The 14,227-nt window shown below is 39.2% G+C and overlaps 1 protein-coding gene across 1 annotated transcript in view; it reads right to left on the reverse strand.

The window, feature by feature from the left end:
- Nucleotides 1-14,227, reverse strand: part of DNAJC21 (DnaJ heat shock protein family (Hsp40) member C21) — a 28,301-nt gene that overhangs the window by 5,558 nt on the left and 8,516 nt on the right. The window contains exons 3-9 of the mRNA XM_061393766.1: nucleotides 12,955-13,078; nucleotides 12,512-12,634; nucleotides 11,822-12,126; nucleotides 10,819-10,970; nucleotides 8,576-8,663; nucleotides 5,873-6,031; nucleotides 5,427-5,469 (exon numbers count right to left, since the gene is read on the reverse strand). Coding sequence (XP_061249750.1) covers nucleotides 5,427-5,469; nucleotides 5,873-6,031; nucleotides 8,576-8,663; nucleotides 10,819-10,970; nucleotides 11,822-12,126; nucleotides 12,512-12,634; nucleotides 12,955-13,078 — 994 coding nt within the window. The remainder of the gene's footprint in view (nucleotides 1-5,426; nucleotides 5,470-5,872; nucleotides 6,032-8,575; nucleotides 8,664-10,818; nucleotides 10,971-11,821; nucleotides 12,127-12,511; nucleotides 12,635-12,954; nucleotides 13,079-14,227) is intronic.

Below are 14,227 nucleotides of genomic sequence, written 5' to 3' on the forward strand. Positions count from 1 at the left end.
CTATGGAGCTCTTCAAAGTCACATTTCCAAAGACACTGATTCAATTATGTGGGAAAAGAACACATTAGCAAAAACAGAAGAGAGAAAACTATATATAACCTTTGATTACAACTTAATTCAACATTAAGGAATATCCATAGGCAGAATTAGGGATGATATTGATAGTCTTCCATAATTTCCAAATGATCAGGCAATGAACAACTATTTTACAATTGGAAAAAAGAAAACTGCAACACACAGGCATTATACAAGAAAAAACACCTGACAAATGTATCTTCTGGCTTGCTTTTGCCTCAGGTAATGTTTTGCCACATTTGTTTTCTCCTTCTTCTCTCCCCTTGTTCCCTTTCTCTGCAAAATGTCCCCCCTTGATTCCCGCCCCCAGAACTATAAAAGCAAGCTGCAGGAAGATATCATGTCTGTCCTAAGAACATTCTCCTTCCTTTCCAGTTCCCTCTTCACACCCAAGAACTTAACACTGTCATTATCTGTTACACAATCCATATATGTATTGCAGTAATGTCCTTTTTTGCAGGGCTTCCCTGGTGCCTCAGTGGCAAAGAGTCTGCCTGCCAACACAGGAGATGCGGGTTTGATCCCTGGGTCGGGAAGATCCCCTGAAGGAGGGCATGGCAACCCACTCCAGTATTCTTGCCTGAAGAATCCCATGGACAGAGGAGTCTGGTGGGCTACAGTCAACGGGGTTGCAGAAGAGTCAGACAAAACTTAGTGACTCAACAACAGTTACTTCCTCATGATTAAATTTAGGTTAAACATTTCTAGCAGGAATGTTACAGACATAATGCTGTGCCCTCAGTACATTTTATCAGGAAGCAAAGTGTCACTTTCCAGTGATTAAAGTCTCATCATTTGGTTAAGATGGTTATTGCTGGATTTTTCTACTATAAAGCACCTTTTTCCTTTTTTAATAAGTAATAAGCAGAGTATATCAGTATCTTCTTTCCTAATAACTATTTACCCCCAGGATCTAGCATCTATTGATGATTCTTATGTGAACCATTTATTATACTGGTGGGTCCAGAATAGTCCTGCCATTTGCATTTGTATTAATTCATATTCTTGGAGTGATGCCTTCCCATCTGCCTCCTTTCTCCAACTCTCTTCTTTAAGGCTCAATATAGACTCGTGATTTTTTTTTTAAATAAAATCAATATGTAAAATCTGTCACCATTCTTTTTGACGACTCAAAATTTCTCATATTTGGCAAGCCCGTAAGCTGACTTCTGGATACTTCTGACTTATTCCCATAATTTTTGAATACTCCCTTTATTTCCAGCATCGATAATCCAGGCTCACTTTGTACTTTCTGTCTCGGCCCTAGAATTAGTCATTTTCCCAAGGACCAAATCCTGACTCCTTTTACTGGGGAAGGGGGCTTAGAAACGAAGATGTGTGTACTATACATGCTCACTGCCGCTGGGTATCACTGCTTCAGGGCCCTCAGCGTATACTGAGCATTTGTGTCTTGTTTATTTTTTTAACATCATACCTCCAATTCCAGTAGTACACTGGTGTTCTTCTCTCCTTCCCTCAATCTATACCTGTATTTCCCTTCTCCTACAAGAGAATCTGTTTCCCGACAACATTAGTACATTTACTTATTTGCTTTATCGTATAATACACATAAAATAGTTTCAGAAATATCACACCAATATCACTAAAATATCTAAGTAAAGTTTAAGATTTTTTTCTTTTGCAGTTAATTTTGTCTTCAGAGTATGTCCCATGGATGGTGTTCAGAGTGCTGCATTCAAAGTTTCTTGCATTAATTCTTCCTTGTTGTCAGCAAGAGGGTTTTATTTGTTTACACTCAATTTCAATTTTCTGAGGTTTTCTTTCACAATCCTTGTTGGCTTATGCAAATTTTTTTGACAATACAGAAAACGCCCAACCTGAAGTTTCATGATTCTTAGTTTCTGCTGCTTTCTGCTCCTTTATCTACCTGTATGTGTCTCCAAACTACCTTTCCCTTCAAAAAGAACTTAGAAAAAATCCAGGGAAAAGTGCTACAGAAAACTAGATCTGAACTGGGGCTTTCTCCCCGATACAATCAGAAAACATAGGTATCATCAAGGAATACATACACCTTTGGAGGAGAAAAATGGGGTGGTAAACTTAAGTATGGAGAAGGCAATGGCACCCCGCTCCGGTACTCTTGCCTGGAAAATCCCATGGACAAAGGAGCCTGGTAGGCTGCAGTCCATGGGGTCGCTAAGAGTCGGACACGACTGAGCGACTTCACTTTCACTTTTCACTTTCATGCATTGGAGAAGGCAATGGCAACCCACTCCAGTGTTCTTGCCTGGAGAATCCCAGCGACGGGGGAGCCTGCCATCTATGGCGTCGCACAGAGTCAGACACGACTGAAGCGACTTAGCAGCAGCAGCAGCAGCAAACAAGTATCTTCCTTGGTAAGAGAATACAAATATATGTGCTTACTGCTGCACTCTTAGGACCTACTGGGTATAAATTCCTCTCTATTCTGTCTTTTCCAGTGGTTCCGGCACACAAGAAAAAAAGTGTTCTAAACTAATGACTAGCAAGTCTTGGGTAGAAAATGACATGAATCATTTAATAAAAGTAACATACAATTTGCTGTGTGGTTTTATAACTGAGGCAAAAAGTTCCAAGTCACAGTTTTAATAGTGATTAATTAATGTGTCATGATAATTTCTGAAATATAAAACAGCTGTGCTGTGCTTAGTGGCTCAGTCGTGTCTGACTCTTTGCTACCCCTAATGGACTGTAGTCTGCCAGGCTCCTCTGTCCATGGGAATTCTCTAGGCAAGAATAATGGAGTGGGTTGCCATGTACTCCTCCAGGGAGGGGATCCTCCCAACCCAGGGATCAAATCCGGGTCTCCAACACTGCAGATGGATTTTTTACCGACTGAGCCACCAGGGAAGCCTAATACTGGAGTGGGTAGCATAACCCTTCTCCAGGGGATCTTCCTGACCAAGGAATCGAACCAGGGTTTCCTGCATTGCAGGTGGATTCTTTACCAGCTGAGCTACCAGGGAAGCCCATAAAATAGCTAAAAATTATCAAACATAAACCATTTGGATAGACAAGCCAAATCTAAATTTTTATGAAAAATTATTAGTGCATACCTAAGTTTTCATAAAAACACGTCCAATTTTTTAAAAAAACTACAGTTAACATTTACTACTTAATATAAGCTAACATAATTAGATCACATTAAAACAGAACAGAAATCAATTTCATTCCCTGTAGAATCAACAAATATCCTTAGTAAAATGGACAAGCTCATTTTGTTTTTATAGGTTCAAAAATCCAAAAAATTGTGTTACATATATTAACAACATGTATGTGTAACACAGTATGTTGTGTTACAACATATTTTTAGTTAATAATGATTCTTAAGATAGAAATTCAATATGAACCCCCAAGGTGAAATATTTAAATGACTTATTGACTTATTGAGTAACATTTTTTTCAAGAATCACAATCACTACAAGTTTCTAAGCAAATACTCCATTTTTAATCACTTTTAAAAAATTATAGTTAATTTCCAATGTTGTATTGGTTTCAGGTTTTCAGTAAAGTGATTCGGTTACATATATATTTTTCCAATTCTTTTCCAGTATGTGTTATTATAAGATATTGAATATAGTTTCCTGTGCTATATAATGGTCCTTGTTATTTAACTATTTTATAAACAGTATATATGTTACTCCCAAACAACTAATTTGCCTCCCCCTACCACTAATCCCATTGGCAAACACAAGCTGGAATCAAGATTGCCAGGAGAATTATCAATAACCTCAGATATGCAGATGACACCATCCTTATGGCAGAAAGTGAAAAGGAACTCAAAAGCCTCTTGATGAAAGTGAAAGTGGAGAGTGAAAAAGTTGGCTTAAAGCTCAACATTCAGAAAACGAAGATCATGGCATCCAGTCCCACCACTTCATGGGAAATAGATGGGCAAACAGTGGAAACCGTGTCAGACTTTATTTTTTTGGGCTCCAAAATCACTGCAGACGGTGACTGCAGCCATGAAATTAAAAGACGCTTACTCCTTGGAAGGAAAGTTATGACCAACCTAGATAGCATATTCAAAAGCAGAGACGTTACTTTGCCAACAAAGGTCTGTCTAGTCAAGGCTATGGTTTTTCCTGTGGTCATGTATGGATGTGAGAGTTGGACTGTGAAGAAGGCTGAGCGCTGAAGAATTGATGGTTTTGAAGTGTGGTGTTAGAGAAGACTCTTGAGAGTCCCTTGGACTGCAAGGAGATCCAACCAGTCCATTCTGAAGGAGATCAGCCCTGGGATTTCTTTGGAAGGAATGATGCTAAAGCTGAAACTTCAGTACTTTGGCCACCTCATGCAAAGAGTTGACTCATTGGAAAAGACTCTGATGCTGGGAGGGGTTAGGGGCAGGAGGAGAAGGGGACGACAGAGGATGAGATGGCTGGATGGCATCACTGACTCGATGGACATGAGTCTGAGTGAACTCCGGGAGTTGGTGATGGACAGGGAGGCCTGGCGTGCTGTGATTCATGGGGTCGCAAAGAGTCGGACATGACTGAGCGACTGAACTGAACTGAACTGAACTGAACTATAAGTTTGGTTTCTATGTCTATGAGTCTGTTTTTGTTTAGTTCATTTGTATAATTTTTTCGATTCCACATATAGGTGATACTTTATGATATTTATCTTTCTCTGACTTACTTCACTTAATCTCTAGGTCCATTCACATTGTTGCAAATGGCATTATTTCATTCTTTCTAAATAGCTGAATACTCCTCCATTGTGTATATGCACCACACCCTATTTATCCATTCATCTATTGAAGGACACTTGCTTCCATGTCTTGGCTACTATAAACAGTGCTTCTATAAACACTGGGGTGCATAGATCTCTTCAAATTAGAGTTTTCTCCAGATACATGCCCAGAAGTAGGAAAGCAAATTTTCCCTTTCCATAATCTCATTTACATTGTTGGCACAATAAACTTGGATATACAAATGATCAATCCTTTCATTTTAATATATTTATGAGGTGAATGGCTACCTTGATTTAAAAATCTTACCGTCACATGTGTCTAGATGTTTGTAATGTGATCCCTCAGTTAACCCGTATTATGAGAATGCCACATGCAAATTTTTTAAACACAGAGAACAGTAACTAGGTGAACTGACCACACATATAAGGCCCTGCGTTGCAGGTGGATTCTCTACCAGCTGAGCTCCCAGGGAAGCCCGTATAATGGGGCAAAGCACTGAAAAACCAAAATATTTTCAGCTCCTTTTAATCTGTTTTACAATCAATATGAAATTAGGGTGTGAAAGTTCCTCTCCTTAATACAGCTTACACTGAATAAACAAGAGCACTCCAATTTACATTTGATATTGAATGTTAATAAAACTTTTTCAACATACCTGTGCTGGTTTCTGTTTCTTTTTCTTCTGTTTTCTAGAAAGCCTAAGAACAAACATAGATCAAAATGTCAAATATGTGACTAAGTAAAAAGAAAAAAATACCAAAATACTAGTGATACAAAGACTAACATATTAAAAAATGATGAGTATCAGAAAGCATTAAAAGAAAAATACCCACATTATCATTTTAGAAAAATATAATAGTAGTTCAATTGATAGTAATTAGCATATCAGCCAGTTATAAAACTGCTATTAATAGTCATAATACAGTCTGTAAAAATTATATCTGACATCATGTCTTTATCCATTTCAATACTTGAAAGTTCTCTTAACTAGAAGAAACACAGACAGTATTAGCATAACAGAATAATTTCTCTGCAATAAAACAGCATTTAAATGCAATCTCTAAATGGGCTAAGTAGGTCTAGTGACATTTTTAGAAGTACTTTTGTTTTGGCGCATCCTCCATCTCTTCCTCTGAATTGGCATTCAGACTGTTTTCGTCAGTTTGAGGTCCTGAAAAATTTGCTTCCTCCTCCTCCAACTGTTGTTTTAACAAGGCAACCATTTCCCGATGCTTCTTTGATTTTTCATGATTCCTCATACTGAAAGGACAAGTTGAAATGAGTGACTGCAAGGAGATTAATTCACAGATGCCCAACTGTGTCGCTGGATGAATACAACCAAACTGAAATCTACTTTTTTCCCATTAACTAATAAGCAAATCATCAGTGATACTATGAGACAGAACCCTTTGGGGATTTCTTAGGCATTTAAGTACACTGGAAGCCCATGACTATTCTTTTTCCCTGTATTCCAGCATTCTCCCTCCCTTCCCTTTGTACTCTTATCTACATAGTTTCTTCCTATCTTTTTTTTTTTAGGTCAAATTCTCTATATTTTTCTTTTCCCATTCTAAGAATTCAAACCTTCATCACTGTTTTCTCTTAATCACTTAAGCATGGCTAAGTGGAAAATCACAAAGCAAGATTCTAACATTTAAAGGGAGCCCCCTTGGATCTCAGAAATGGTGATGTGAGGCCTTGAAGTATAAGAGTAGTTTATGTCCTTTTGCTTTTTTCAAGAAGGGTCTCTCTTCTCTCTCCCACTACCCTAAATATAAGTTCAGATGCATCTCCATCATTCTGTGTGAAACTATGTAAGCGATGTCTATCTCAGTGCTCCCACGGGCAGCTAAATAACACTTAACACAATAAAACTGACAACCCTAAAGGACTGGATCGCATCCTGTTCAGAGCTGGATTTTGTAGTGGGGATTGCCTACTTTTCGTTCCCACTAAAATTCTCTTTAAGAACGAGGTTTTCAGAAGAAACTGGAACATTCTGTGCCGGAAATTAAGTGTTCAATAATATGACTCAGACACGTCAAAGGACAAGGAGTCATGTTGACGGAACTGTCACTGAACACACCTGGGAAATTCTGAGCATGAAAAGGGCAATGATGAATTTAACATACTGAAACAAACTTTCTAAATTCATTCTGACAACAGACATGCAGATCAGTGCTCTCATGTACAGCAGGTCAAACGATGACTTATGATGCAGGAGCACTGGCACCGGAAAAGCCTCATTTTGAGACAATTCTAGTGAAGACAGGCACAAGCTGAAACCATCAATAGATGCCAAATCTAGGAAGAAAATTTTGATCAAGAGAAAGATTATTTGCAGGGATTTAAAGTGTCTCCCCACATATTAAACATGCTACAAGGGAAAACACTGCAAGGGAAAAAACACTAACTATACAGTGGAAAAATAAGACAACACCCTGACTGGATAATCAAAATGGTCACCAGCCATGAGGCGGGCAGCCGTCTGTGCTTCTAGACAGAAACCCTGAGAGCAACACAGGTGTGCACAGCACTCTAGCTAGGACTGAGCAACCTGAATCTAATCATGAGGAAGTGGACAAACCCCAAGTGAGAAATGCTCTGCTTAAAAAGACATTTGGAAGGTCAGTACTCTTCCAAACCATCAATGGCACAGACAAGGGAACTGGTTCAGATTAAATGAGACCAAATAAATAAATGCAATAATACGTGATCCTACACTAGATCCTATATTGAAGCTGGGAAAATGCTACAAAGGACGTTAACAAAGAAATCAGCTGACAGAAGTGAAATATGGGTAGTAAATGAAAAGTACTGCATCAGCGTTCTAAATTTCCTGAAGCTGACAGCTGTGATTATGTGAAAGAATGTCCTTATTCTTAAGGAATATATACTTTAGTATTTAGAGGTAAAGGAGCCTTACACACATAACTTGCTCTCGGATTATTCCAGTAAAAATCTTGTCTGTGTGTGGAAAGAGAATAAGCAGATGCAAACGGGGTGAAATGTGAGCAAAAGGTGAACTGGGCACTCTATATATGCAACTTGCCAGTTTGACATTCAGTTTCCAAATAAAAATAATTTTTCAAACCTCCTTCCTTGTGGCTTTTGTTTCCTTGTTTGGTTCTAACTTGTCTGCCTCCCACCGCTCCTCTTGACACTACCGCTTTTCCCTGGCGTTACATGGTGGTACCACGTGGGACTCCCACAGCCCCATTTCCACTGTTGACCTCCGCCTTCTGTAGTGCACACGTTCTGCTCCTTTTTCCCTTGCTAGTTCTCCTCTCGTCTTCTCCCACGTTTGCCCCTGTACCTCCTGCGTTAGGACAGTATCCTTTTTAATACTTCTCCCTTCATCATTGTTCCCCAATGACAAAGTCCTGCCACTTCAGCAAATACACTACAGGCAGGACAGATCTAAAGGTCTTGGGTTGGGGGCCACGGCCTGCAAGGCAGTGTAGTGTGACGGCCGGACGTGAGTGTGCACATCAGTGGAGAGAGGGGACCAGCCTCAGCTCAGCGCCCCCTTGCCTCTGTGACTCTGCCTTCTTCACCAAAATAAGCAACATTTCTTTCTAGAGACAGCATATGCGTTTAAAGAGGAACACGGCATGAACGAGAATCAGTACACCAGGCTTAACTGCTGGTGCAGATGGTTCCCTCTTCTCCACTGGGAAGATATTCCTCCAAGATGAAAGGTGAGGGAGAGCGAACAACTGCTCTGAGCATTTTCTTTAAGGACTTTCAAAGTGTTACACCTCACCTCAAAAGAAGAGGTGAGTGCAGAGATAGTAAACTTACGCCTTTTCGGTCTTGAAAGACTTATCACATGCGGGGCAGTAAAGGCCATCATAAAGTTCTGCGTCCTCGGCCTCGTCACTGTCTTTACCTATCAGAGGGAAGCCTACAGTGAGAATCCTGTTTGATTAGAACCTAAATCTAAAACACGTTAGCAAGGTACATCTCTTTGGTAAGGATCTAAAATTGCACACAAATTAGAAACTAAAATTTGTTACTTCTTCACCAAGAAAAAAACATGTTACCAGGATTTGAGTTGGCCTTTTAAAAGCAGCACTGAATTACAGGGGAAGGCGTTGAAATAAATCACTTTATCTTTCAAGTTCTTTTTATAAGTCTACTCAGAAGATGATTCAAAAAATTGACAGAGTCCGAGATGTGTGTTAAGCTCAGAAAATCAAATGTCACTTTCATATTTCTACCACAAAGCAGTTTTTTCAACAAGTTCAGTTCAGTCACTCAGTCGTGTCTGATACAAATGTAAAAGTGAAAAAGTTATTCGCTCAGTCATGTCCTACTCTTTATGAGCCCATGGACTGTACCCACCAGGTTCCTCTGTCCATGAAATTCTCCAGGCAAGAATACTAGAGTGGGTAGCTTTTCCCTTCTCCAGGGGATCTTACTGACCCAGGGATCGAACCTGCATCTCCTGCATTGCAGGCAGATTCTTTACCATCTGAGCCACCAAGGAAGCCCATACAAATGGAAATACAGTATAGTACCTATAACTGTAATCTACTTTTAAACACTTAAGTCAGCTTAAATAGCTCATGATATTCCTTATGAGAAAGACGGTTCATAAAACAGTATATTATATGTAAACTCCAACACTGTCTTCACAGATTTTATAAGCTTGAAGCTTTATTATAATGGAATAATTACTATCAGTACTGATGCTTTACAAAATCTAAGCTCTGCTGAAAGTCTTTGCACAATCTCACATTCTATCTTTAGAAGAAATAAACAAGTAAACTGATTGCTGTTTCAGATTTATTATGGGATCAAGATCCCAAGATATCTCTCCTATATTCTACCTTTTGTTTTTTTCATAAGTAATGGTAGTATGATTCTGAAGGACATTCTGAAATAATCAAAATACCACCAATTTTAGCATAAGATACTTTCTAATTACGTGTACGCTTTCAAATAGCTTATTCAAATAGTGAATAAAGAATACTGAATTTGAAGACATAATCTGCACCTAAGAATGTTTTCATGTGTTCTCAGACACATACCAGAGCTTCTCAGAGTCCTAGTTTCTTCATCAGTAAAACAGAGATAATTACATGAGCAAAACCTACATTTAAGGGGTACCGTGGGAGGACAAAGCAAGATTGTGTGTGTGAAAGCACCTTATAGATTGTAAAGCTCCATGTAATCACGTCACCTTACATTTATATGGTGCTTTATAGCTCTCAAAGCACTTTTACACACACTACTTCTAATTTATTAAGAAAACGTTCCATTTCCTAATCATTTGGAGTAAACAAAAGTTATCATTTTACCATGAGCTATTACTCAATGAAAAGCCACACCTGTAAATAAGGTAAAATTAATTAAACTATGTTTAGATCATTTAATTTTTTATCATGGAATAGCCAGAGACAGTGGGGAAAGTCAGGTATATTGATCACTATTCTCAACAATGCCCACTCCTCTTCTTTTACGGTAGTCACATGCCTGTGCTCTAATGACAGAGGCAGAGAAAAGACACATTGCAGCACAAAACAGGAGCCCCTCAACAGGTCAGAAATGAGACAATTTATATATACTGGACAGACTTCTGCACAACACCAGCTTTTCCGGAAAGACTTACTATTAAAATTTGACCTACTGCTTAATTGCCTTTTTAGAAAATAACCAGTTACACCTGATAATATGCCCACTTCTCATTATATTTATGCAGACAAGTAGTTTAAAACATGGTCAGAAAATTGTGAATGAAATTATCGCAATTATACTGTGTACTTCCATAGACTACCATCATTTGGCCATGCCAAATTGTTTTTCAATTATCTGCCATATTTAAAAACTGGGAGATGGCACATAAAAATCCAATTTCCAGCCTCATTCTTAACACAAGCATGAAGCTGGCAACCATCGGCTGGAGCCCAGGTGCTCTCTGGGTTTCCACCCACCCCCCGTCCCTTGCTGTGTCACACCAGAACCCTGTGCAGGTGCTTGTGAGCGTGCTGAGCGCATAATAAAAACATTTCCTATAGTCTTTAACGAATGGAGGAAGTTACCATCCTGTCCATCTCTGAGCTCCTGGTCTTCCGCTTCGTCTTCACCTGATCCATCTCCAAACTGCTTTTCATACTGCGCCTCCATCTCCCTGAGCTCCTTCTCCAAGTCAGCTACCGCCATCCAGCTCTGCTCTCTGTACTGCTCTGCCAGCCTGGATACACATGGCATGGTCTCTGCATTGGTTTCATTTACTTCTGGGGCTTAAAACCCATCCTCCCCAATTGTCCATGCCTACACACTTAAAACCTGTGCTTGGCTGAAACGGGCCAAGTCACTTCAATCTGTTAGCGGTTCTGTGGTTGACTCTCATCGCTCCAGTAGATAACAGGTTTTGAAACATCTAACTCTTAGCAACTTACTGAAAGTCTTCAGGTGGTTTTAAATCCTAAGTGTCAGTGTAAGTGGCACTTTTCCAAACATGAGGTGGGTAGAACTTTCAAGAAGTGAATAGTTTTTTTAAAGAATGTTATAAAGCTCTGAACACAATGCTTTTATAGTAACTCAAAACAACAGAAGTTTAAAGGCACTAAGTCTCTATGACAAAGTAGAATACTGCATGGGGCTTAAAAGCAGAGCCCTGGACTGACTTCAGGCTCCAATTCCCACCTCTGCAATTTATTAGCTACATGATCTTGGGCCTGTCTCATTTCCTCAAAAGAAAGAGGACAGAAACTAGAACTTATATCACAGCACTGCTGCAAGAAAAGCACTTAGGATGTGGCCTTGTACAGAAAGAGAATTCAATTAATATCAGTTATTATTAAATGTTATAAGAGCTTGTAAAGGATCTCAAGTGTAAATGGGCCTCTGAAGGAAAACACCCAACCTAAAGGAAAAACTTTCTCATAGCTGATGAAAAGACATCATCCCAGTGCCAGGACATAAAAGAAAGGCTGAAGCCAGGGTGAGGATTAAACCCCATGAAAGCGCCAGATCAGGTATCCATGACGTTTCCGGGGACCGGCACCTACGTCTAGACAGGCTCCAGCCCAGCCCACATACTTGGCCTGTTTGAGCTTCTGCTGCCGCCTCATCGCCTCAGCTTTCCTCGCCTTCTCTGCATTTTGCTCTTCCACGAGTTTTCGATGAGCCTGCACTCTTCTATCCCTTTTACGGATGAAAGCGACCAGCTGACGGACAAGCTCATTCTTCTCTTTCCTCGCTTTGTCTCTAATCTTTTTGTTTTCTTTTTCCATGGCTCGTTTCTCCCAGCGGTTTGAAGCCTGCCGTGTATCATATTCTTCTTTCCAAGCAAAGTTCTTCTGAGTGCAGAAACTCTGCCAGTAAGCGTAGAAAGGGTGGACCACCTAGTGACAAAGAAATAGGCGGAACGCTCATTTCTTATTTGGGTTTTTTTTCCAGTAAGGCAGTAAACATTGATGCTGCAAAACATCTAACCTCTTTTCTTTATATACATATATATATATAAAACATTACTATTAATCAATAGAGAAGACAGTCCTTTGATGGCTTTACACAGTAACTCTTCAGAATTAATTTGATGAGGAAATTAATGGAATGGGACCATGATCAATAGGAAAAAGTAAAGAGGGGAGGGGATCAGGAAAAACAAAAGACAAGAGAGTCACAGTACAAGACGGAGAACTAGAACCTTTTTAAAAAAAATTAAGAAATAGGGAAAAGACACACTGATAAATGCTAATTACAAATGGTAGTAAGTTTTCCTTTTACCGTATCATAGTCACTCTGGGAGTCTCCAAAAGTTGGGAAATCTTCCATGTCCTCTTCTAAAGCAGATTCTAGTTCTTCCTTTGCAATCATTTCAAAAACATTACGGTACACCGTATAAAAGCCCTAAAAAACAGTAACAGAAACACAAATTCGTAACACTTTCGTAGTCTACTCATAGGATAAGATTTTTAAATGCAACATGAAAATTTTTAATTAAAAAAAATTTTAAACTGTTAAAAAAATTTACAGGCCCAAGCTCTGTCACTGCAAATACATTTAGGTTTCAACTGAAGGTCTTTACATGCTGACAGGTTAAATATGAAGGCCATGTTTCTCAGTTTTCAAATGAGTAGTCTGTCACTTTCTATTTTTGAATAATTTTAGGAATTTTGCATTCAAGAGTCTTAAGTGCTTGATAAATTATCAGTGAGTTCACTTCTTACCTTTTCATCATCACCATAACCAGAGTAGCAGGTGACAGTGAAATAGTGAAGCAAATCTAAGCTGTCATCTTGATATTCTCCATCAAGCCCACCTTTAAGCAGAGCCTCTCTATGATTATCATACCTAAGCAAAAAAAAAAATTAGCAGCAACAGTGAAGGCTGAATAAATAAGAATTCAGAAGATTCCTTACTCTGAAAGTCAAAATATAACTTCTTTACACTTTAATGTGGCCAACCCACAACCAAAACCATGAAGAAAAATAGCAACAGGTAAAGGCTTAATAGCTTCCCAGGTGGTTCAGTGGTAAAATATCTGCATGTCAATACAGGAGACACAGGTTCGATCCCTAGGCTGGGAAGATCCCCTGGAGAAGGAAATGGCAACCCACTCCAGTATTCTTGTTGGAATAATCCCACAGACAGAGGAGCCTGGTGGGCTATAATCCATGGTTCTGCAAGAATCTTTCACAGAACTGCTGATTAAAACTTCGACTGCAATTCCAAGTCCATTATAGTCATTATATGATCCTAGCCATATATGAAACTAGCCAACATGAAGAGAGGAGTTTAATAAGCCAGGGAATTTCTACTCTCCCAGAAAGGTAGCAGCACTTTCACCAGAAAGAAACCTACATAATACAGTAGTGGACATCATCTGGTCCACAGACTAAAAACACTTTTGGGATCTGGGAATTTGCCAACATGGACGTGAATAACACTCTCCCAGTGTTTATGTAAATCATCTAAGAGCTTCACACACATACAACTGACCCTCACTCCATAAAGTTAGTTATTATCCTTGTTTGATACAACAAGAAATTGAAGCTCAGCAATATTAAATAATGTTGTCCACAATCATAAAGCCAATAAGCAGAAGAGCTAGAATTCAAAACCATGAGTCCAGCACCAGAAGGACCACACTCCTTGCCACTGTGCCGAACTGATTTCAATTCACAGGAGAATTGACAGGTAGGAGCTTTAAACCAAAGGACAAGGGACTCCTCGGGACAGGAATATCACCTAAGATCTAGGCAAGAGCTAGAGCAAATGGAAGGCAGGAAAGAATCTCAAAGTTTCCAAAGGAAAGCAAAAGCATGTCTAAGGCCACATTTTCAAATTCCTCAGGAGGAGAAAAATTTAGTATTCTCTAGTTTTTATAGAAAAGGTAATTTAATAAGAATTTTCTTTATAGCCTTTCTCCCTTAAACTTGCACAGGTGAACTGAACACCCATCTGCTCTCTGTACCAGCAGCATCTTGCATGGTTATGTCA

Source organism: Bos javanicus, chromosome 20, assembly GCF_032452875.1.
Source record: "Bos javanicus breed banteng chromosome 20, ARS-OSU_banteng_1.0, whole genome shotgun sequence".
NCBI lineage: Eukaryota > Metazoa > Chordata > Mammalia > Artiodactyla > Bovidae > Bos > Bos javanicus.